Source organism: Tursiops truncatus, chromosome 14 (assembly GCF_011762595.2).
Source record: "Tursiops truncatus isolate mTurTru1 chromosome 14, mTurTru1.mat.Y, whole genome shotgun sequence".
NCBI classification, from domain to species: domain Eukaryota; kingdom Metazoa; phylum Chordata; class Mammalia; order Artiodactyla; family Delphinidae; genus Tursiops; species Tursiops truncatus.
Genome location: NC_047047.1, coordinates 25,874,157 through 25,895,661, shown reverse-complemented (window position 1 = coordinate 25,895,661; position 21,505 = coordinate 25,874,157). Strand labels below are relative to the sequence as shown.

Genomic DNA, 21,505 nt, shown 5'->3' with positions numbered 1-21,505 from the left:
AGGCCAACAATTTTGTGTAGAAAGTAACATAAACAAACTGAAATTTTCAGAAGGAGCTTTCTTTTCCCTGATTTAGAAACCCTGGTAAGTTTAGCCAGGTTTTCAGATCAGCAGTCCCTCTTTGAATGTTGGATTTATGTGGGTGTGATAGAGGGGCTATCTGGCAGGAAAATCCTACTCAAAATCAAAATAGTAGTTCTTTCATAAGATTCAAAATTTTAAGTTAATAAGACAATGAGGCAGAAGATCTTTTTTATTATAGCAACTATTTTTAGAGTTTAAAGAAATTGTGGGTATTCTTCTGGACAGCAGTAGGACAAAGCAATTCAATTACTGGGTAATACAATCAGACTCCAAAGCAAACGGGTTTCTATTTCAGTTTTAAAGCATTTAGTACTTGTTAAGCACACCCATTTATGAAATAGTATGTGTAGATAAATAGAAAAGTACTTGCCAATTTTGCAGAGGTCAAAAGCAAGCAAATTCATTGATATTATATAGTGGTCAAGAACAAATGTATATTGATATAATATTTCTAGACAATCTTAAATATTAAACTTTGTTCTTTAGTCTACTAATATTTTTTAAAATTTATAAAGCTGAATACTATACATTGGAGCAGGGACAAATTCAAAGGTAATATTTAACAAAATTCAGACTAGAAATTGAAACAGCTTTAAATATTAAAACATTTAATGAATATTATGATGACCAAGAACTAATATTGCTAAACTAAAACAAATGTGCACCTGCTTCTTATGTGATGGTAACCCCATGAACAGAATCAGTTAATCCATGAAAACATACAGAGAAATTTCTAGTAACAAGCTGATGAAGTCTTTTCTTAATGAAGATTTGAAAGGCTTTCAGTTTGAAAAGGTAATAGTTGTAGAAGATATGCTTTTCAAATTTACGGGTAAAATTTTGTTGTAACATATGCTAAAAAAAATTAATGATTTAACCAGTATTCAAAAAAGAACGTGAGGGGCTAAAGTGGTGTGCTAAAGTCTACAAAATGAAATTTACTTTTAGATCCTACTAGTGGAAACCACTAGAATGCTTGCTCCCCAAATACTCTTCCTCTGGAAACCTTGCCACTAACAAGGATGGACCCTAACAGCCAATGAGTCTAATGTGACCTACCTCTCTGGCCACAAAGATTTAAAACAGAACTGGACATTGAGTTTCTGAATGTGGCAATGAACAAAATTAAGGTGAAATCAAGAGCTGAGACTTGAGTAATTTCTAAAAAAATAAGGGAATGGAAATTTAGAGAAAGTAAATTTCCACATAGAGAAGACCCGAGGATATGTATTTAGCAATAAAAATAAAAGTAAAAACACAGCTCATCTCCTGGTTTTCCAATGACTTAGTAGTATATATAGGGCATTGATAGACTGGTGGGATAGTGTTCAACACCCAATCAATTCTGATAAACCTCATACAGTTTTCTCCAGAGAACTGGGACAAGGTAGCTTTTTAGGACTGACATAATCATTTAACATACCTCACAAATGTGAAGGACATGAAGGCATGGGGTAAACATGAAAGTTGCCAGTCTAATTCCAATAAATGTATGATTTATGTAATAGATTTTATCTGATTCCATACTTTCTAAGCTTTTCTAAGGGATGTTGTATTACAACTTGTGTAGCCTTTCACATGGTGGAATGCATCGGTGGTTAGTGCAGACATTTTAGGTTAGCGCAGACGTTTACTGTGTCCGCGCTAACCTAAAAATAAAAGCTGGCTTGGTCGTTGGGTCCTTTAACTATTTGTTTCCCCTTTCTTCCCCGTTAGTTTTGTTTTACCAATGTGGCCGCCGACCCGCTCTCTCCTCATTGGTGGGTTTTTCCGCAGGTGGCAGCTCTAGCCCCGCCCACCAGTCGCCGCCCCTTGCCCTAAGTTCTTGAGAATTAACCGATAGACCAGAGGGAGGGGGCGGGGTGGGCGCCGGATGTGACGTTTCCGGAAGCGCCGAGTGTCGACCGCGGGGACAGGTGGGGAAGGGTACCGGGAGTATGGTGGGGCCGGGCTGCTGAGCGTGGTCGGACTCTGGCGGGGAGCGGGCACCGTGAGTGTGGGGCCTGCAGCCTTCTCCTCCCCGCGACCCCTGCCCGGCCTGCCGCGCGCGAGGCCCCTGACGGCTCTGGTTCCCAGCCGGGCCCAGCGCGTCCCCTCCTACCGCACGCGAAAGACCCGAAAACCTTTGCTGATTTTTGCCGGGTGTTGACAACTTGGGCTTGAGTGCCTTCGAGAAGGGGGCGTCACGCAGTTGTCAGGAGGTCCCTCTCCACTGTATATGCCTCCTTCGCTCGTTCCTGCTACTTCCTTTCGCCTCCTCCTCATCTTTCCCCCTCGGTTCTTTACGCCACCTTCCCCCCTTATTTACGGATACTGCATCTCCTCCCTGGAGTGTTGCTCAGCTTGTAGCTCTGGGCACCACTTCCTGGCCTCGGGAGGGGGTTCCATTCTCTACCAAAAGATCCTCTACCAAGAGGGACTGAAGAGCAACAAGCTTGCTCTGCTTCAGTTAGCTTTGATGGGCTTGGCCCTGAGTTTAGTAATTAGACAACTTGGGGAGGTTTTAGATTTGCTAGTAGCTTTCTGAGCCCCTAAAAAAGCTCCCACAGGAGATGGAATACCTCTACATCCCTGGTAGTCCCCACAACTTTTGTACTATTAGGGTGTTTGAGAAGAAGGTCGGTGGAGGAAGTGTGACCTAGACATAGAATTGGCCCGGAGAAGACCATCTCTGAGGGAGGGGTTGGAATGGAAAACAAAAGCAGTGGATAGACAAATGAAACTGAAATGTCAGGATTTCTGGGCAGATAAGAATCCCGACTGAAGCAAAAGATCTCTGTTGGGAATGAGTAAGGTTTAAGATTAAAATGAGGCCAGTTGACACAGAGCCTTGAATTCCAAAATCTGCTGTAGCTTGTATATTCTGCAGCATGCTGGTTAGGATGTGCTGTAATTCAGTATGTATCCAATTACCAGAATCTTTTTGGAAATGATCGTAGAGTGGTATCTGATTGGAAGTTGGAGTCTGATTCTAACAGCAACAATATCAAGAAAGATTATAGAATGACTGCAATCTGAGACCCAAGGAGGGAAAACTTCCAGGGTTTTTTGTTGGTTTGTTTTTTGCATTTCAAGTTACCTTTGTGTCCTTTTGTTATTCAGAGAGTACTTAGTCTTTGAAGATAGATTTGAATAAATTGTTTTCTAGGTCTAAATTCCTTGCCCTGAAATGGTGAATGATGTTGTAGGTTGACTGGAATAGTGGTTTCATGAGCAGAGTTGGGATAATGAACATTCATTCCCACACCATGTCCTCTAACTAACCGTGTGCTCAAGTCAGTTACCCTCAGGTTAAATGATCAGCTTGAAGTCAGTTATCATCATGAAAGTTCATTGAGTATACTCTGCCAGGTACTGGGGTGGATGGAAGTGGGTAGCTGGGAGGAGAGATAATGGAAAAAATATAAGATACTGGCCCTCTTTTTGTGATGCCAAGGGCAGGGCTACCTAATGACATGGAATGATTAGCATTAAGAGAGAATTGAAACGCTAGTGGCTCATTATAGTTATACTCTTTGTACCACCTAATTACGGTGCAGGGATTATGGGTTTTTGAATCTGCCAATCCTTTCGTCCTTGTGATATGGGCTTCCTTGAGGGTCTCAGGCTTCTTGTGGGAAAGAGACCTTATTTGATGTGAGCTACAGCATGTGGTATGTTTCTTTTAATTTCTTTGTAAGGTAGAGGTTTGTGGGAAAAACACAGTGTACTAGGCTGTGCTCGGCTAATGGGGGCCTTGCTGTTGATGCCATCTTTTTTTTTTTTTTTTTTATGTTTCAGAACTTCTTGGTCCTGATGTCTGACCGTGGAGATGTGAGCCTCCCACCCGAAGACCGGGTGAGGGCTCTCTCCCAAATGGGTAGCGCAGTGGAGATAAACGAGGACATTCCACCTCGTCGGTACTTCCGCTCTGGAATGGAGATTATCCGAATGGCATCTATTTACTCTGAGGAAGGCAACATTGAACATGCATTCATCCTCTATAACAAGTATATCACGTAAGACGCCTCCAGTTTCCTTTTTCTTTTCCGGTGACTGATGCCTCACTCATTCTGTCCTTGTGCTCGTTTATTTCAGCTCAGAATTGCTAAAACTAGAGAACTTTACAGCATCATTATCATTAATCATTTTTGCTAGCAGCTCCTACATATTGACTGTCCTTGACATTCAAAGACATGAGTACTGAAAGTGTTATTTTCATGACTCAGTAATTTCATGAGTAAGAGACCTAGCTCTTTGGCTTGTGCCCACATGGCCCAGCTGTTAGACAAGAGAGTTGGTGTTTAAACTATACATGTTTTGTATTGATGAATGTTCTTCGCTGTCCTCTCTCTATTAAGACAGCCAATCAGAGAATTATTGTTGAAGTTTAACAGAGCCCAAATTCCTCACCTCTGCTTATTTTGTAGCAAATTGAATGACTCAGGAAAAAGTTTTTTTCTTACCCTTTATCATAAGCATAAAAATCATCAAATAAATAGTGATCACCTACAGTTTGTATAGCTCGTCATAAGACCTTTCCCTTGAGTTGCTTAGCCTCTTGCAGCAGAAATTAAAGATTTCAGTTCAGTTAACAGGAACAATTGCTAAAGCCCCAGTGATATTGGAAAAGATGTCTAATTTAGGAAGGGAATAATGTTAAAGGGTCTCATTTATAATTTCTAGTTTTGTTCTTTCATGATACCAGGATCTTAAAATAATAATAATTACAGTGTATTTGTATGGCTTTTAAATAGTTTGTAAAGTATTTCACCTGCATTATTTCACTTGATCTTCACAGTTCTGCGTACATTGAGTAAGGCACATCATCCTCCCATTCTGCATAGGAGGAAACACCCTCCGGATTTAGTGGTAGGCTTTGTTCCACAGTTTGGAGTGACAAAACCTGGATTTTCTTAACTCTTAATTCAGGATTCATTCTACAACATAGGTCCTGTTCTTTTTGTTTTCTTTCTGGTAATGTTTAATAAATTGAAGGCAGTCTTTTGAGATCATAGTCTTGAGCCACACTAATTTTTGGTTATTTTTTATTGTTTTTGAATAGGTAACATGTATGTGTAGTACAGAATTCAGAAGGCACAAAAGGGTGTATATTTAAAAACTAAATCTCCCTACCACTCCTCTTTTCCCCCAAACCTTTAGCTCCCCTCCCCAGAGACAATCACTCTTATTAGTTTCTTTTTTTTTTTTTCTTTTGCGGTACGCGGGCCTCTCACTGTTTTGGCCTCTCCAGTTGCGGAGCACAGGCTCCGGACGCGCAGGCTCAGCGGCCATGGCTCACAGGCCCAGCTGCTCAGCAGCATGTGGGATCTTCCTGGACGGGGGCACGAACCCTTGTCCCCTGCATTGGCAGACGGACTCTCAACCACTGCGCCACCAGGGAAGCCCCTTATTAGTTTCTTATATGTTCTTCCAGAGATGATGTATGCCTATCAATTATATGATATTAAGTTTTTGATCACATGCTACTCTAAAGCAGAGTGTGTCACCTTTGGTGTTAATGACATTTGGGGTTGAATAATTCTTTGTTGTGGGGAGTGTTCTGTGCATTGTAGTGTGTTTAGCAGCATCTTTGGTCTCTCTGCTCGCTAGATGCCAGTAGAACCCTTTACCCCCTAGTTGTGACAACCCAAAATGTCTCCAGATATAAACTAATGCTTTTTAAGAGGCAAAACTGACCCAGTTGAGAACCAGTACTCTAAAAGTAGGTGTGAGAGTGGATTGTCTAGAATTCATATTGTAAATTTAGAATGGAGAAAAGGGACTGCTGTTGTTTTCTTGTTAAGTTTAGAGATAGTGTCTGTTTCCTCAGAGATCTTGCATCCATCCATACCATAATGTCCTGTTATGTGGCCTCAATGTTGATAAAGTTTCGTAGAAGTATAATTATATTTCTGCCTCTCTTTGCTTTCATGGTTTTTCACTCCTAGGCGCAATGGGCACAAAATTTATTTTCCTGAGAAGTTTCTTGCTATTGTCCCACTCTTCATATACTCTGCTGCTGGTAGAATTAGTATTCTTGTATATTTCCAGTATTCTTGTAGGTAGTTCTCTCAGAATGAGGGGCACAATTCTTTTGGGAAATCGTAGTTGAGAAAGTTCAGTAGAATCATGGAATCACTCTACCAGGTATTTTCTGAAGGGCCCTCTGGGTCTTGTTGTCCCACATAGAAAGTGCTTTGAGGGTGAGGACCGTATTCATTCAAGAAATATATATTACATATACCTACTATCTACTTGACACTGCAGTAGGTCCTGAATACGTAGTAAGTAAACTGGCCCCTGCCCTTATTCTTCTTATGGGAGAAGACAGTATACAGGTAAGCAAATAAATATACAGTTCACAAAATGCGGAAAATGCTGTGGAAGCAACAGAGAGTGCTGGGACAGGGAATAACCAAGGTTATCTAATTAAATAGAGTAACATCTGTCTGAGAAGGTAAGATTTAAACTGAGACTTGAAGGATGCCATAGAGTTGGTCATTCCAAAAGCATAAAGCAGAGCATTTAAAACAGATACAGCTGTGTATTCAGAAGCTCTCAGGTAGGAAAGACCTTAGTGTGTTCTGAGGATTGAAAGATCATTGTGTTTGGAGTGTAGCAAGTGAAGAGGGAGAATGACTGCAGATGAAGTTGGAGAGGCAGGCGGGGCCAAATCACGCAGAATCTTATAGGCCAGTGAGGAGTTTACATTTTATCTTGAGAGCAATAGAAAGCCATTGAAAAGTTTTAAGTGAGGTTGTGACCTAATCTTACTTATATTTTAAAAATTAAATTTTGGCTGCTATGTGGTAACTGGTGGAGGGAGTGTCAAGAGAGAGGCTGGTAGGTTGAAGGAACATGGTGGACTGGAAAGGAGCAGACGGATTTGGTATTCTGGAGATAGAGTCCATGGAACTTACTGATAATTTGGGAAAGAAGATGGCATCAAGATTGACCTCAGTTTCTGCCTTGAGTAACTTAGGATTTGCTGGTCCATTTATTGAGATGGGGAGAGTGGTGTTGAAAAGGGGTTGGGTAATGGGAAGATTCAAGGGTTCAGGCCTGATTTTTTGACCTGTTAAGGTGTAAAGTTTAAGTTACCTGTGAGATATCCAAGTAGAGATGTCCAGTAGGAGGTTGGATGTAGCAGTCTGAACTCAGAGGAGAGTTCTGGGTTGGAGATACAAGCCCAGGAGTACTCAACATATAGTTGGTTCTGAAGCCATGAAAACTGCTGAGAGCTTGTAGTGCAGTGGTTCTTAATCTGGGGTCCAGGAACCCACAGGGATTCATTGATAAAATTCAGGGTCCATGAACTTGGTCGGGAGAAACTTTTCTTGTTTTTACTAACCTCTAACTGAAATTTAGCACTTCCTTTAATTTTGAATATAGGCGTCAAACCACAGTATTATTAATATTTGTAGTTTTGTCACCAGTAGAAATCAAGATATTTTTATATTAAATTATGATTGTTGCTGGTATCTCAAAATAACATTTATACTTATCACTACTTCAGAATTACAGTACAGAGTTATTAAACCCACAACTACATCCTGTTTTTTAATGTATTAACAATGCATTAATAAGTAAGCACATATCACAATTTTTTAATATTTTGAAAACTGCATTACAGTAGAATTGGGCTTTTTGTAATGTTTCATAATTTATATTATATCTTTAAAAAATTATTCTGAGAAGGGTCCATAGGCTTCATTAGATGCCAGAAGGATCCATGGCGTATTAAAGTATCAAGAAACCTTTCCTCGAAGGAAGGTTTGAGAGGTAGGAGGAAATCTAGGAAATCCATCACTTTGTCATGGGAGCCAAAAGAGGTCAGTATTTGCAGGACAGTGGCCAGCTGTGTCAGATGGGCAAGATTTGGGTTTGATGTCATGACGTGGTCAGTAATCTTGGTAAGCAATTTCACTGGAAGGATTAAAGATTGGAGTGGGTTGAAAGGTGAATGGACAGTAAGAGAGTAGAGACTGTGAGTATAGTCCAGAGATCAGAGAACTTTTCCTGTAAAAGGGCCAGATAGTAATTTTTTTTATCATCTTCATTGGAGTATAATTGCTTTACAATGTTTTGTTAGTTTCTGCTGTATAACAAGGTGAATCAGCTATACATATATTCCCATATCCCCTCCCTCTTGCATCTCCCTCCCATTCTCCTTATCCCACCCCTCTACACCTAGAGAAAACACCGAGCTGATCTCCAACTGCTTCCCACTAGCTATCTGTTTTACGTTTGGTAGTGTATATATGTCCATGCCACTCTCTCACTTTGTCCCAGCTTACCCTTCCGCCTCCCCGTGTCCTCAAGTCCATTCTTTACGTCTACATAGAGACTAACCCTTGGGACCAGAAAGTAGTGGTCTATTTAGTGGACACATGGCTGCCAGACACAGATGTCTGGATTCATGATTTTATGTCAGAGTATCTGGTAGAGCTTTCAAAAGTCAATTAATCACTGCTTCTGAGACCTTGACAACTGATTCAGATTTTTTAAGCAATAACAAAATGTAGTAGGCTTTAAAAAAAAAAAATCTTACCTCTGCTACATAGGTCTGACTGCTGTGAGGGATTGAAAAGAATATGCCTATGTTTGATGAAAGATATTTAACAAGTATTGTTTTAACAGAGTTGACTTTTCAAAGAGAACTGCACTTGAATTATTACTATAATATTAGAATAAAAATGTTTATCAATAAAAAAATACTTCAAGCTTTTTTATTTGTGTCCTGCCCCTATTTCTTCAGAAACTTTTTTTTTTTTAGATTCCATATATATGTGTTAGCATATACGGTATTTGTTTTTCTCTTTCTGACTTACCTCACTCTGTATGACAGACTCTCAGTCCATCCACCTCACTACAAATAACTCAATTTCTTTTCTTTTTATGGCGAGTAATATTCCATTGTATATATGTGCCACATCTTCTTTATCCATTCATCTGTCGATGTACACTTAGGTTGCTTCCACGTCCTGGCTATTGTAAATAGAGCTGCAGTGAACATTGTGGTACATGACTCTTTTTGAATTATGGTTTTCTCAGGGTATATGCCCAGTGGTGGGATTGCTGGGTCATGTGGTAATTCTATCTGTAGTTTTTTAAGGAACCTCCATACTGTTCTCCATAGTGGCTGTATCAATTTACATTCCCACCAACAGTGCAAAAGGGTTCCCTTTTCTCCACACCCTCTCCGGCATTTATTGTTTGTAGGTTTTTTGATGATGGCCATTCTGCCTGGTGTGAGGTGATACCTCACTGTAGTTTTGATTTGCAGTTCTCTAATTATTAGTGATGTTGAGCATCCTTTCATGTGTTTGCTGGCAATCTGTATATCTTCTTTGGAGAAATGTCTATTTAGGTCTTCTGCCCATTTTTGGATTGGGTTGTTTGTTTTTTTGATACTGAGCTGCATGAGCTGCTTGTATATGTTTGAGATTAATCCTTTGTCAGTTGTTTTGTTTGCAAATATTTTCTCCCATTCTGAGGGTTGTCTTTTGGTCTTGTTTATGGTTTCCTTTGCTGTGCAAAAGCTTTTAAGCTTCATTAGGTCCCATTTGTTTATTTTTGTTTCTATTTCCATTTCTCTAGGAGGTGGGTCATAAAGGATCTTGCTGTGATTTATGTCATAGCGTGTTCTGCATGTGTTTTCCTCTAAGAGTTTGATAGTGTCTGGCCTTACATTTAGGTCTTTAATCCATTTTGAGCTTATTTTTGTGTATGGTGTTAGGGAGTGTTCTAATTTCATTCTTTTACATGTATCTGTCCAGTTTTCCCAGCACCACTTATTGAAGAGGCTGTCTTTTCTCCATTGTATATTCTTGCCTCCTTTATCAAAAATAAGGTGACCATACGTGCATGGGTTTATCTCTGGGCTTTCTATCCTGTTCCATTGATCTATATTTCTGTTTTTGTGCCGGTACCATACTGTCTTGATTAGTGTAGCTTTGGAGTATAGTCTGAAGTCAGGGAGCCTGATTCCTCCAGCTCCGTTTTTCTTTCTCAAGATTGCTTTGGCTATTTGGGGTCTTTTGTGTTTCCATACAAATTGTGAAATTTTTTGTTCTAGTTCTGTGGAAAATGCCAGTGGTAGTTTGATAGGGATTCCATTGAATCTGTAGATTGCTTTGGGTAGTATAGTCATTTTCACAAGGTTGATTCTTCCAATCCAAGAACATGGTATATCTCTCTATCTCTTTGTATCATCTTTAATTTCCTTCATCAGTGTCTTATAGTTTTCTGCATACATGTCTTTTGTCTCCTTCGTAGGTTTATTCCTAGGTATTTTATTCTTTTTGTTGCAATGGTAAATGGGAGTGTTTCCTTAATCTCTCTTTCAGATGTTTCATCACTAGTGTATAGGAATGCCAGAGATTTCTGTTCATTAATTTTCTATCCTGCTACTTTACCAAATTCATTGATTAGCTCTAGTAGTTTTCTGGTAGCGTCTTTAGGATTGTCTATGTATAGTATCCTGTCATCTGCCAACAGTGACAGTTTTACTTCTTCTTTTCCTATTTGGATTCCTTTTATTTCTTTTTCTTCTCTGATTGCTGTTGCTAAAACTTCCAAAAGTATGTTGAATAATAGTGGTGAGAGTGGGCAACCTTGTCTTGTTCCTGATCTTAGTGGAAATGGTTTCAGTTTTTTCACAATTGAGAATGATGTTGGCTGTGGCTTTGTCACATATGGCCTTTATTATGTTGAGGTACGTTCCCTCTATGCCTACTTTCTGGAGAGTTTTTATCATGAATGGGTGTTGAATTTTGTCAGAAGTTTTTTCTGCATCTATTGAGATGATCATATGGTTTTTCTCCTTCAGTTTGTTAATATGGTGTATCACATTGATTGATTCGCATATATTGAAGAATCCTTGCATCCTGGGATAAACCCCACTTGATCGTGGTGTATGATCCTTTTACTGTGCTGTTGGATTCTGTTTGCTAGTATCCTGTTGAGGATTTTTGCATCTATGTTCATCAGTGATATTGGCCTGTAGTTTTCTTTTTTTGTGACGTCTTTGTCTGGTTTTGGTATCTTGGTAATGGTGGCCTCGTAGAATGAATTTGGGAGTGTTCCTCCCTGTTTTATATTTTGGAAGAGTTTGGGAAGGATAGGTGTTAGCTCTTCTCTAAATGTTTGATAGAATTCGCCTGTGAAACCATCTGGTCCTGGGCTTTTGTTTGTTGGAAGATTTTTAATCACAGTTTCAATTTCAGTGTGTGATTGGTCTGTTTATATTTTCTATTTGTTCCTGGTTCAGTCTCAGAAGGTTGTGCATTTCTTAGAATTTGTCCATTTCTTCCAGGTTGTCCATTTTATTGGCATATAGTTGCTTCTGGTAATCTCTCATGGTCCTTTGTATTTCTGCAGTGTCAGTTGTTACTTCTCCTTTTTCATTTCTAATTCTATTGATTTGAGTCTTTTTCCCTTTTTTTCTTGATGAGTCTGGCTAATGGTTTATCAATTTTGTTTATCTTCTCAAAGAACCAGCTTTTAGTTTTATTGATCTTTGCTATTGTTTCCTTCATTTCTTTTTTATTTATTTCTGATCTGATCTTTATGATTTCTTTCCTTCTGCTAACTTTGGGGGTTTTTTGTTCTTCTTTCTTTAATTGCTTTAGGTGTAAGGTTAGGTTGTTTATTTGAGGTTTTTCTTGTTTCTTGAGGTAGGATTGTATTGCTATAAACTTCCCTCTTAGAACTGCTTTTGCTGCATACCACTGGTTTTGGGTCATCGTGTTTTCATTGTCATTTGTTTCTAGGTGTTTTTTGATTTCCTCTTTGATTTCTTCAGTGATCTCTTGGTTTTTAGTAGTGTATTGTTTACCCTCCATATGTTTGTATTTTTTACAGTTTTTTCCTGTAATTAATATCTAGTCTCACAGCATTGTGGTCAGAAGAGATACCTGATATGGTTTCGATTTTCTTAAATTTACCAAGGCTTGATTTGTAACCCAATATATGATGTATCCTGGAGAATGTTCCATTAGCACTTGAGAAGAAAGTGTATTCTACTGTTTTTGGATGGAATGTCCTATAAATATCAGTTAAGTCCATCTTGTTTGATATATCGTTTAAAGCTTGTGTTTCCTTATTTATTTACATTTTGGATGATCTGTCCATTGGTAAAAGTGAGGTGTTAAAGTCCCCTACTGTTACTGTGTTACTGTCGATTTTCCCCTTTTATGGCTGTTAGCCTTTGCCTTACGTTCTGAGGTGCTCCTATGTTGGGTTCATAAATACTTACAATTGTTATATCTTCTCTTTGGATTGATCCCTTGATCATTATGTAGCGTTCTTCTTTGTCTCTTGTAATAGTCTTTATTTTAAAGTCTATTTTGTCTGATATGAGAATTGCTACTCCAGCTTTCTTTTGATTGCCATTTGCATGGAATATCTTTTTCCTCACTTTCAGTCTGTATGGGTCCCTAGGTCTGAAGTGGGTCTCTTGTAGACAGTATATATACGGGTCTTGTTTTTGTGTCCATTTAGCCAGTCTATGTCTTTTGGTTGGAGATTTTTTTTTTTTTCTCCTTCAACAAGTATTTATTGACCATATATGTGACAGGTCACTTGGGATATTACAATGAACGAAACGAAGTCTTAACTCTCATGGAGCTTTTATTCTAGTGTTGAAGACAGATAATAAAAATATATTTTTCAAGTGTTATTAAGTGCTATGAAGCAAAGAAGGGAGCAGAGTGACTGAGAGGTTCTGTTCAATATAGGGCAGCCAGAGAAGGTGACAATTGCTCTGTTAATATTAACAGTATTAATCAATATTGTGCAATAAAATTATCAACTATTAAGCACTTTTTTTGGTGCCTGCAAGAATAAAGATAACAATATTTGAGTACTTCTAGTTCAAGGCATTATTTAACTTACCCTTACAATAAATCTGAGGTCGGTATTATTATTATTTCTAATTTACAGTAGGCAAAAGTGAGCCTTAGAGAGGCTCTTTCAGTTATCTGTTGCTGTGTAACAAAGCATCTCAAAGTTACCGACCTAAAACAACAACTTATTTGCTCATAATTCTGAAATTTGGTCAGGGCTTGATGGGGCCAGCACATCGGCTCACATAGATGGCTTGACTGGAGCTGAAGGATGCACTTCCAAGGTGGCCTCATAAATATGGTTGGCAAATTGGTGCTGTAAACTGGAAGCTTAGCTGGGACCACTGGCAAGGGGCTTCACTTATCTTCCACATGGCCTCTCCAAATAGCAAGGTTGGGCCTCTCACAGCATGGTGGTCTCAGTGTACTTAGACTTCTTAAATGGCCACTAACTTCTTAAATGGGCACCCTAGGGCACAAATGTGGGAGCTACCAGGCCTTCTTAATACCTGGGCTCAGAAGTCTCAGAATGTTTTTCTTGCCATATTCCATTAGTTAAAGGTCACAGAGCCAGCCTAGATTAAAGAGGAGGGACTACTCAGGGTCATGAATGCCAGGAGGCTTGGTTCACTGGGGGCTACCAATGTAATTGAATACTACAGTTTGCCCTTTGGTCTCTAATGATTTATGTTCCTCCTACACGTACAATTATACTCACATATCCCACTACTTCCAAAAGTCTTGTTCCACTTTTACATTGGCTCAAAATCTAGGATCTACCTGTAATCTTAGCTCATGGTACTAAGCACCTCCCTGTATGTTTAGGCCAGAATCACTCATTCTCCTTAATTCCTCTCACTTTCTCCTTCCACTTCAACCAAGCAACCTATATCATTGACTTTACTTCCTAAATATCTCCCTAATCCCTAATCCTAACCCTAATCAGTTCACTTCCTTCCTTTTCCACCTCCTCAATTCTAAGCTACCATAATTGCTACCTGGGCTACGGTGAAACCGGCAGTTGTCTCCGTCATTCTCTCTTGCTCTTCCTTAATTCAGTGATTCTCAATGAGGGTTGATTTTGCCCCTTGGGGACATTTGGCAATGTCTGGAGACTTTGGTTGTCTGAACTCCATGTGTGGATACGTCTAGCGTGGAGATGCCAAGGATGCTGCTAAACATCCTATAATGTATAGGACAGCCCCCCACACAAAGAATTACCCATCGCAAAGTGTCAATAGTGCTGAGATTGAAAAACCCTGCAATCTTTTCTTCACCAAGTATCCAAAGGTCTTTTTCAAATGTAATCATGTCAACACTCAGCTGAAAAATCTTTGCAAGTCTTCCTACTGATTTTAGGTTAAGAATGTGAACCCCTTTTTTTCTGGTGCATAGGGTCCTCTATAGGGTAGCTCCTACCAGGCTCTTTAGCCTCAGCTTGTGCACTCATCTCTTTGCTTTCTGTGCTCTAGCCACTTGGGCCTTCCTTCAGTCCTATACATATTGCATCTCTCTATGGGACCTTACTCACGCTCTGTCAGAATGCTCTCCCTCCTAACACCCCCCATCCTGACCCTAATTCTAACTGTAACAGAAGAACGAGTGCAGGTGTTGGGGGGAGCTGGCATCTGGGAGAGATTCAGAGGCTCCATATTGATGATTCTGGAGTGCTGAGTGAGGCCACTAAATATACCTCTCTGCTCTCCACTCATTATACAGAATCTTTTTAAAAAGGCATGATGGGACCCAGTGGGGAGGCTTGCAGCTGAATGGAGCAGTGAGGTGGGAGCCTGGCATTGCTGCCCTGAGAGGTGCACTGAGCAGTGCAGGCCCTGGTGGCTCCCAGGCTTCTGGTGCTCCCTACATGGGAATACAGTGATCCTGTCAGAAGCAGAGACTCCCAGGATCTTTGTTAACATTACCTGGCCTTTGGTTGGAGAATTTAGTCCACTTACATTTAAGGTAGTTATTGATATGTATGTTCCTGTTACCATTTTATTAATTGTTTTGAGTTTGTTATTGTAGGTCTTTTCCTTCTTTTGTGTTTCCTGCCTAGAGAAGTTCCTTTAGCATTTGTTGTAAAGCTGGTTTGGTAGTGCTGAATTCTCTTAACTTTTGCTTGTCTGTAAAGGTTTTAATTTGTCCTTCGAATCTGAATGAGATCCTTGCTGGGTACAGTAATCTTGGTTGTAAGTTTTTCCCTTTCATCACTTTAAATATGTCCTGCCACTCCCTTCTGGCTTGCAGAGATTCTGCTGAAAGATCAGCTGTTAACCTTGTTTCCTTGTATGTTTTTTGTAGCTTTTCCCTTGCTGCTTTTAATATTTTTTCTTGTTATTTAATTTATTTATTTAATATTCTTGTTATTTAACATACAAGGATTTCCTTGTATGTTATTTGTAGCTTTTCCCTTGCTGCTTTTAATATTTTTTCTTGTTATTTAATTTTTGATAGTTTGATTAATATGTGTCTTGGCATGTTTCTCCTTGGATTTATCCTGAATGGGACTCTCTGTGCTTCCTGGACTTGATTGCCTATTTCCTTTCCCATATTAGGGAAGTTTTCAATATAATATATATATATATATGTATAATCTGTATATATATATATGTATAATCTGTATATATATATGTATAATCTGTATAATATGTGTATATATATATATATATGTATAATCTCTTCAAATATTTTCTCAGTTCCTTTCTTTTTCTCTTCTTCTTCTGGGACCCCTATAATTCGAACGTTGGTGTGTTTAACGTTGTCCCAGGTGTCTCTGAGACTGTCCTCAATTCTTTTCATTCTTTTTTCTCTATTCTGCTCTGTGGTAGTTATTTCCACTATTTTATCTTCCAGGTCACTTATCCGTTCTTCTGTCTCAGTTATTCTGCTATTGATTCCTTCTAGAGAATTTTAAATTTCATTTATTGTGTTGTTCATCATTGTTTGTTTGCTCTTTAGTTCTTCTAGGTCCTTGTTAAACATTTCTTGTATTTTCTCCATTCTATTTCCAAGATTTTGGATCATCTTTACTATCATTACTTTGAATTCTTTTTCAGGTAGACTGCTTATTTCCTCTTCATTTGTTTGGTCTGGTGGGTTTTTGCCTTGCTTCTTCAGCTGTGTGTTTCTCTTTCTTTTCATTTTGCCTAACTTACTGTGTTTGGGGTCTCCTTTTTGCAGGCTGCAGGTTTGTAGTTCCCACTGTTTTTGGTGTCTGCCCCCAGTGGGTAATGTTGGTTCAGTGGGTTGTGTAGGCTTCCTGGTGAAGGGGACTGGTGCCTGTGTTCTGGTGGATAGGGCTGGATCTTGTCTTTCTGGTGGGCAGGACTGTGTCCGGTGGTGTGTTTTGGGGTGTCTGTGGCCTTATTATGATTTTAGGCAGCCTCTCTGCTAATGGGTGGGGTTGTGTTCCTGTCTTGCTAGTTGTTTGGCGTGGGGTGTCCAGAACTGGAGCTTGCTGGTCATTGAGTGGAGCTGGGTCTTAGCGTTGAGATGGAGATCTCTGGGAGAGCTCTCGCTGATTGATATTACATGGGGCAGGGAGGTCTCTGGTAGTCCAATGTCCTGAACTCAGCCCTCCCACTTAAGAGGCTCAGGTCTGACACCCGGCTGGAGCACCAAGACCCTGTCAGTCACACGGCTCAGAAGAAAAGGGAGAAAAATAAAATTAAATTACATTTAAAAAAGTTATTAAAATAAAAAATAATTTTAAAAATATTATTAAAGTAAAAAATTATAATAAGTAATAAAAAAAGAGAGCAACCAAACCAATAAACAAATCCACCAATGATAACAAGCATTAAAAACTGTACTAAGATAAACATAAAAATCAGAAACTAGTCTGTTCCATGCAGCAAACCCCAAAGTCTACAGTTGCTCCCAAAGTCCACGACCTCAGTTTTAGGATGATTTGTTGTCTATTCAGGTATTCCACAGATGCAGGGTACATCAAGTTGATTGTGGAGATTTAATCTGCTGCTCCTGAGGCTACATGGAGAAATTTCCCTTTCCCTTTGTTCACACAGCTCCCGGGGTTCAGCTTTGGATTTGGCCCCGCCTGTGCGTGTAGGTTGCCAGAGGGTGTCTGTTCTTCACCCAGACAGGAGGGGGTTAAAGGAGCGGCTGATTAGGGGGCTCTGGCTCACTCAGGCTAGGGGGATGGAGGGGTACGGAATGCAGGGCGAGCCTATGGTGGCAGAGGCTGGCGTGTGTTCTCCTGGGGAAGTTGTCACTGGATCACGGGACCCCGGCTGATTAGGGGGCTCTGGCTCACTCAGGCTAGGGGGATGGAGGGGTACGGAATGCAGGGCGAGCCTATGGTGGCAGAGGCTGGCGTGTGTTCTCCTGGGGAAGTTGTCACTGGATCACGGGACCCTGGCAGTGGCGGGCTGCAGAAGCTCCAGGGAGGGGAGGTGTGGATAGTGACCTGTGCTTGCACACAGGCTTCTTGGTGGCTGCAGCAGCAGCCTTAGCGTCTCATGCCCGTCTCTGGGGTCCGCGCTGATAGCGGCGGCTCGCGCCCATCTCTGGAGCTCGTTTAGGCGGTGCTCTGAATCCCCTCTCCTCGCACACCCCGAAACAATGGTCTCTTGCCTCTTAGTTCCAGACTCTTTCCCAGACCCCCTCCCAGCTAGCTGTGGCGCACTAACCCCTTCAGGCTGTGTTCACGCAGCCAACCCCAGTCCTCTCCCTGGGATCCGACCTCCGAAGCCTGAAGCCTGAAGCCTGAGCCTCAGCTCCCCGCCCCCGCCCGCCCCGGCGGGTGAGCAGACAAGCCTCTCAGGCTGGGGAGTGCTGGTCGGCACCGATCCTCTGCGCGGGAATCTCTCCGCTTTGCCCTCCGCACCCCGGTGGCTGCGCTCTCCTCCGCAGCTCCGAAGCTTCCCTCCTCCGCAGCGCCGAAGCTTCCCCCCCTCCGCCACCCGCAGCCTCCGCCCGCAAAGGGGCTTCCTAGTGTGGGGAAACCTTTCCCCCTTCACGGCTCCCTCCCACTGGTGCACCTCCCATCCCTCTTCTTTTGTCTCTGTTTTTTCTTTTTTCTTTTGCCCTACCCAGGTACGTGGGGAGTTTTGCCTTTTGGGAAGTCTGAGGTCTTCTGCCAGCGTTCAGTAGGTGTTCTGTAGGAGTTGTTCCACAGGTAGATGTATTTTTGATGTACTTGTGGGGAGGAAGGTGATCTGCCATCTTGAAGGTCCTCCCTGTCAGTAGCTTTTCAGTCAGCGATACTTCGTTTTCTTTTCCTTCGTGCTTAATCTAGTTTCATTTGCTCACAGGGTGTCCCGTGCAGAGGTCTTGACCCCAGCACTTCAGACCAGAGTTCGTAGGGCAAAGTGGCTGCACCCAACACCAGTAAATATTTTTGGCTTTGCAGGCAATTTGATCTCTGTTGCAACTTCTGCTTTGTAGTGTGAAAGCAAGCCATTGATAATACACAAATGAATGGGTGCCGCTGTGTTCCAATGAAACTTTATTTATAAAAACAGATGGCCAGCTAGATTTGACCCGCTAGCCGTAGTTTGCCAAGCCCTGGCATAGACAGCTCTTTGGAGAAGTTGGGCAGGAAGTAAAGTGGAAAACTGAGGAAGTAATTGAAAGGGACAAGGAGTACATGAATGTGCGTGTGTACATGTACGTGTGTGTTTGCGTGCGTGTGTGTGTGTGTGTGTTTTAAGATCGAAGATTCTAGAGCATACTTTTTGCTGATGGAAAGGATACTGTGGAGAAGGAGAGGCTAACGGTACAGAAAAGAGAGTTTCAGTGTAGAAATAAACTCTTATATAGGCAAGAGGGAGTAGGATTAATGGTACACGGATGCTTAAGAAGTTGTTTTTTTTCTGTGATTTGGTGTTACTTTGAGTGATATGAGTATCAGTGTTAACAACAAGACCGATATGGGGAGTCTGTTCCTGTATGTGGTGTTCTGCTTATAGGACCATTTAACATGATGAACTAGGCCTAGAGGAGAGTTGAGTGAGAGGAGGGTAGAATGTATTACTTAACTTGTTAGATTTGGGGTTTAATTTGGGACTTTGTTGGATTGGCTAGACCTGGATCAATAAATGTAGCTACCTTCATTTTTCCTGCAGATATCTTCAAGGCCCTAACTCTGATTCTGTGAACTGACAAGCCCTAGGAGTTGCAAAAAAACTAGCTCAGTATTCTTGGTCAGTTTTTCTACCGCAGTTTACTTGGTATATTCCTGTCAGTTAACAACGGCTCACTTTGGCAGTTATTACACTGAGGAGAGAGGAGGGAAGAGGGTAGGCCTCTACCTCACCACTCTTCTGCCTCCCCCCCACTATTGAGTCATTGTTCTAGACCTTTTGCATACTTTAGCTCAGGATTTTAAAGGCATGTTTGTTCTTTTCCCTTGAGCAGTTCAGGCGTCTTAATTATCTCAAGCACATTTCCCCCCTCAGAGGTTTCCCCTACTGTAGGAATGCTTTGCCTTTTGCAGACCCCAGTATAGAAGAAGGATCTTCAACATATTAAATCAGTGCATATTTTCATGGTGAGCACAGACAGTAATCCAGGCGGTGGATTCTTTCGCAGCTTTTTATGGTCATCGACTAGGCTGCATAGAAGAGAGTTACAGAGGACTTAGGATATTCCTGTCTGCTGTGTGAGCCCCCTACAACACAGACCTGCTTTCTGAAAATGGCCTGTCACCTGTGTTGAAAATGTTTACCACCAGGATTGGGGCTTATGGACTGAAGAGGGTTTTCATTTGTGCTCATGCTCACTTTGCTGACTAACTTTTAAGATTGGAAGAAATTAGAGCCCTTAATACATCCATGTTATAGAATTTCTGCTTGACTTTTTAAATTATTTTTACACAAAAGTAATATTTGTTCCTGATTAAAACAAATTTTTTTCAAACCATACAGCAATGGAAATATTAAAGTGAAAAGAAAATTCCCATCCACCAGAGGTAATCACTGTTATGTTTCTTGTGTGTTTATGTGTTTGTTAAGAAAATATGCCCATGCAAACACATGGGCTCATGTCTTTATCCTTTTTTCTTAAAGCCTGAATGAGATCATACAATATACTATTTTCTACAATTTGCTTTCTTAACAGTCATATCTTTCTGCATCAGGACACATTGATCCAGCATCTCATTCTGCCTTAGGGCTGTTTCTTCTGCCTGGAACAGTCTTATCCCAGATATTGTCATGGCTTACTCTTCCAGTCCTTACTTAACTGGTACCTTCTCAGTGATGCCTTCCTTAGCTGCCCTATCTAAAAGCTCAATCCCTTCTCTGTCACTTCTATTCCCCTTCCCTGTTAGTGACTTTTTCCTAGCACTGATTATCTATAATACTTTTTATTTTATCTTATTGTCTGTTCCCCCACTGTAATGTACACTCTCTGGTGGGGAGGAATTTGTGACTGTGACATTCACTGCCAAATTGCCAGCCTTTATAATAATTCCTGACCCCACAGTAGATTCTCAGTAAATATTTGTTGAAGGAAAGAGTGAATGGTTATGTTGTTTTTCCACATTTGGGTACACCATAATTTATTAAATAATCCCCTACTGATGGTCATTTAGGTTTTCAGGTTGCCCTACTTTTATGAACAATGCTGTATTGAACAGTTTTATACATATATTTTTGTATTATTATAGGATAAATTCATAGAGGTGGAGTTGTGAGTTTAAAGGATATACATTTTTTTTTTTTTTTTTTTTTTTTTTTGCGGTACACGGGCCTCTCACTGCTGCGGCCCCTCCTGCTGTGGAGCACAGGCCCCAGACGCGCAGGCTCCGCAGTACGTGGGATCCTCCCGGACCGGGGCACGAACCCACGTCCCCCGCATCAGCAGGCGGACTCTCAACCACTGCGCCACCAGGGAAGCCCTAGGATATACACATTTTAAATTTTGAATACTTGGTCTCCCACTCCCCTTCCTCTCCTAAGGAAAAAGGTATTATCAAATTACAGTCCTGCTAAGAGTGTGTAAGGATACCCATTTCTCTATGCCCTTGCCTACACTGATTGTAATCAACTTTTAAGCCTTTGCCAATCTGATAGATGAAAATGATATCTCATCTTAATTTGAATTTCTTTCATATGTAAGTAGAGTACCATTTTATATAATTATTTACCTTTTTATTTACTTTTCTGTGTACCTCTTTTTTTCTATTGTTCCATTAGTTTGTTTTGCTTGTGTTTCGCCAACGCATCTTTGTTTGCTTTGGTACATTTCCTGTCTGTAGGCTGCAACCAGATATAACCCAGAGAACAGTATACATCTGGGCCACAGCTATTCTCTGCCTAGAAAATTTCTAACCCTGGTGTTAACATCTTCATCTCTTCTTCTTGCTCACGTTTTTATTTATTAGTAAAAGCAATCATATAAACATATAGCAGATGTTGGCTATGTGCTAGGCACTGTGCTCAGCATTTTATTTATTTTTAAAAATCTATTTTAATGTCATAGCAGCCCTATCAGGTAGTACTAGTTTGTCTCTGTATATATAATTTATATATAGAGAGAAACTGAGGGATAGTGCTGGAGATCACACAGCTAGTAAGTGCTTAAAGCCAGGATTTGAACCTAAGCAGGGTGGCTCCAGAGCCTGCCCT

General features: G+C 40.7%; 1 protein-coding gene across 4 annotated transcripts in view; it reads left to right on the top strand.

Moving 5' to 3' along the window:
• The first annotated feature begins 1,885 nt into the window (after positions 1–1,885).
• STAMBP (STAM binding protein) overlaps positions 1,886–21,505 on the top strand; it is a 34,539-nt gene continuing 14,919 nt past the window's right edge. For 2 of the 4 annotated variants that reach the window (XM_033838181.2, XM_033838178.2), the window contains exons 1-2: positions 1,980–2,074; positions 3,865–4,082. In XM_033838181.2, the coding sequence (XP_033694072.1) occupies positions 3,880–4,082 (203 nt within the window). In that variant the 5' untranslated portion in view covers positions 1,980–2,074; positions 3,865–3,879. Of the gene's footprint in view, positions 2,075–2,102; positions 3,738–3,864; positions 4,083–21,505 lie in introns of those variants that run through there. The other 2 variants (XM_033838179.2, XM_033838180.2) reach the window with 2 other exon arrangements.